Genomic DNA, 1,549 nt, shown 5'->3' with positions numbered 1-1,549 from the left:
GGTCAAGACAGGAGACCTGCCAGGCCCTAGAACTCTGCCCTAAGGAAAAAAAAAATGGGTGGAGGTGCCCTTATCTTTATCCAAGCCATCAATAATTGAGTTTACCCAATGAGGCCATTGACATCTTCCCTTCCTCCCTAGGGTTGTGTTCCACTGTCATCCAGGCTCCTGCCACATTCCTGCCTGCTACCACCTACAAGAGTGATCATGTCTCAGAGTCAGGAGAGTCCACGTTGCACACATGAACAATTCCATTCCTGCAGTGAGACCCAGGGCCTAGAGGTTGCACAGGTCTCCAAGGCTATGGAGGAGACCTTTCCCTCCTCCTCCCATTCCCTAATGCCTGACAACATGAAGGAGACTCCTGCTGCTGAGACACCCAGTACTCCTGAGGGTCCTCAGAGTGCCTGTTCATCTTCCACTGTCACCACAACCACCTCGTCAAGCAAATCAAATGAGAGCTCCAGCAGCCAAGAAGAGGAGGCTATTCCACCTTCCTCACAATCCTCACCAGACACCAAGGACCTGCCTGTAGGTTCTCTAGATGAGAAGGTAACTCTGTTGGTGCAGTTCCTGCTGCATAAATATCAAATGAAAGAGCCAATCACAAAGGCAGATATGCTAGATGTTGTTATCAAAGAGTACAAGGATGACTTCCTTGAGATCCTAAAGAGAGCCTCTGAGCACATGGAGCTGGTCTTTGGTGTTGATGTGAAGGAAGTTGACCCCACAAGCCACATCTATGCCCTTGTCAACAAACTGGGCCTCACCTGTGATGCAAGGCTGAGTGGTGATGAAGGCATGCCTAAGACAAGCCTCCTGCTAATTATCCTGGGTGTGATCTTCATGAAGGGCAACCGTGCCACTGAGGAAGAAATCTGGGAAGTGCTGAATATGATGGACTTACATTCTGGGAAGGAACATTTCATGTTTGGTGAGCCACGGAAGTTCATCACCAAAGATCTCGTGCAGGAAAAGTACCTGGAGTACCGCCAGGTTCCCAATAGCGATCCTCCGTGCTATGAATTCATGTGGGGTCCAAGAGCCCATGCTGAAACCAACAAAATGAAATTGCTGGAGTTTTTGTCCAAGATCCATGAGTCTGACCCTAGGTGCTTCCCATCCCAGTATCAGGAGGCTTTGAGAGATGAAGCTGAGAGAGCCCGAGCCAGAGTTGCAACCAGGGCCAGATCTAGCAGCTCCTCCCACCCCTAGTGCAGTCTGAGGCAAATTCTTCATTTCTTCTTTGAATAAAGCAGTCACCCTTCTAAGTAGTGGAGTGTTGAGGTGGGGCTTTAGAAAACACAGTACATAACATCTTGCTATATACATGGTAAACTTGGTGGTTTATCTTCTTTTTAGGTGAGGTAGTTTTCTAATGTTGTTCCTTTCAATATAACATTTCATTAGCTTCAGAATCTAAGTTTATGAATGACATTGGTCATACATTTATCACTATTTTTGAAGTTTAAGAATATGAGTTTTGCTTGTTTGTAAAATAAATTGTGAAACTGACCACCTTATTTTGTGATCTGGAAAAAGATAGCCT

General features: G+C 46.2%; 1 protein-coding gene across 1 annotated transcript; it reads left to right on the top strand.

Moving 5' to 3' along the window:
• Positions 1-207: 207 nt before the first annotated feature.
• LOC138379033 (melanoma-associated antigen B16-like) lies at positions 208-1,215 on the top strand. Its single transcript, XM_069464307.1, has one exon. It carries the CDS (start codon positions 208-210, stop codon positions 1,213-1,215), a length of 1,008 nt encoding a protein of 335 aa, XP_069320408.1.
• Positions 1,216-1,549: the final 334 nt, after the last annotated feature.

Source organism: Eulemur rufifrons, chromosome 30 (genome assembly GCF_041146395.1).
Source record: "Eulemur rufifrons isolate Redbay chromosome 30, OSU_ERuf_1, whole genome shotgun sequence".
NCBI lineage: Eukaryota > Metazoa > Chordata > Mammalia > Primates > Lemuridae > Eulemur > Eulemur rufifrons.
This window is presented reverse-complemented; position numbering and strand designations above follow the sequence as displayed.

Excerpts from the sequence above, each read along its gene's own strand:
- LOC138379033 (XM_069464307.1), top strand. The coding sequence starts at position 208 with ATGTCTCAGAGTCAGGAGAGTCCACGTTGCACACATGAACAATTCCAT.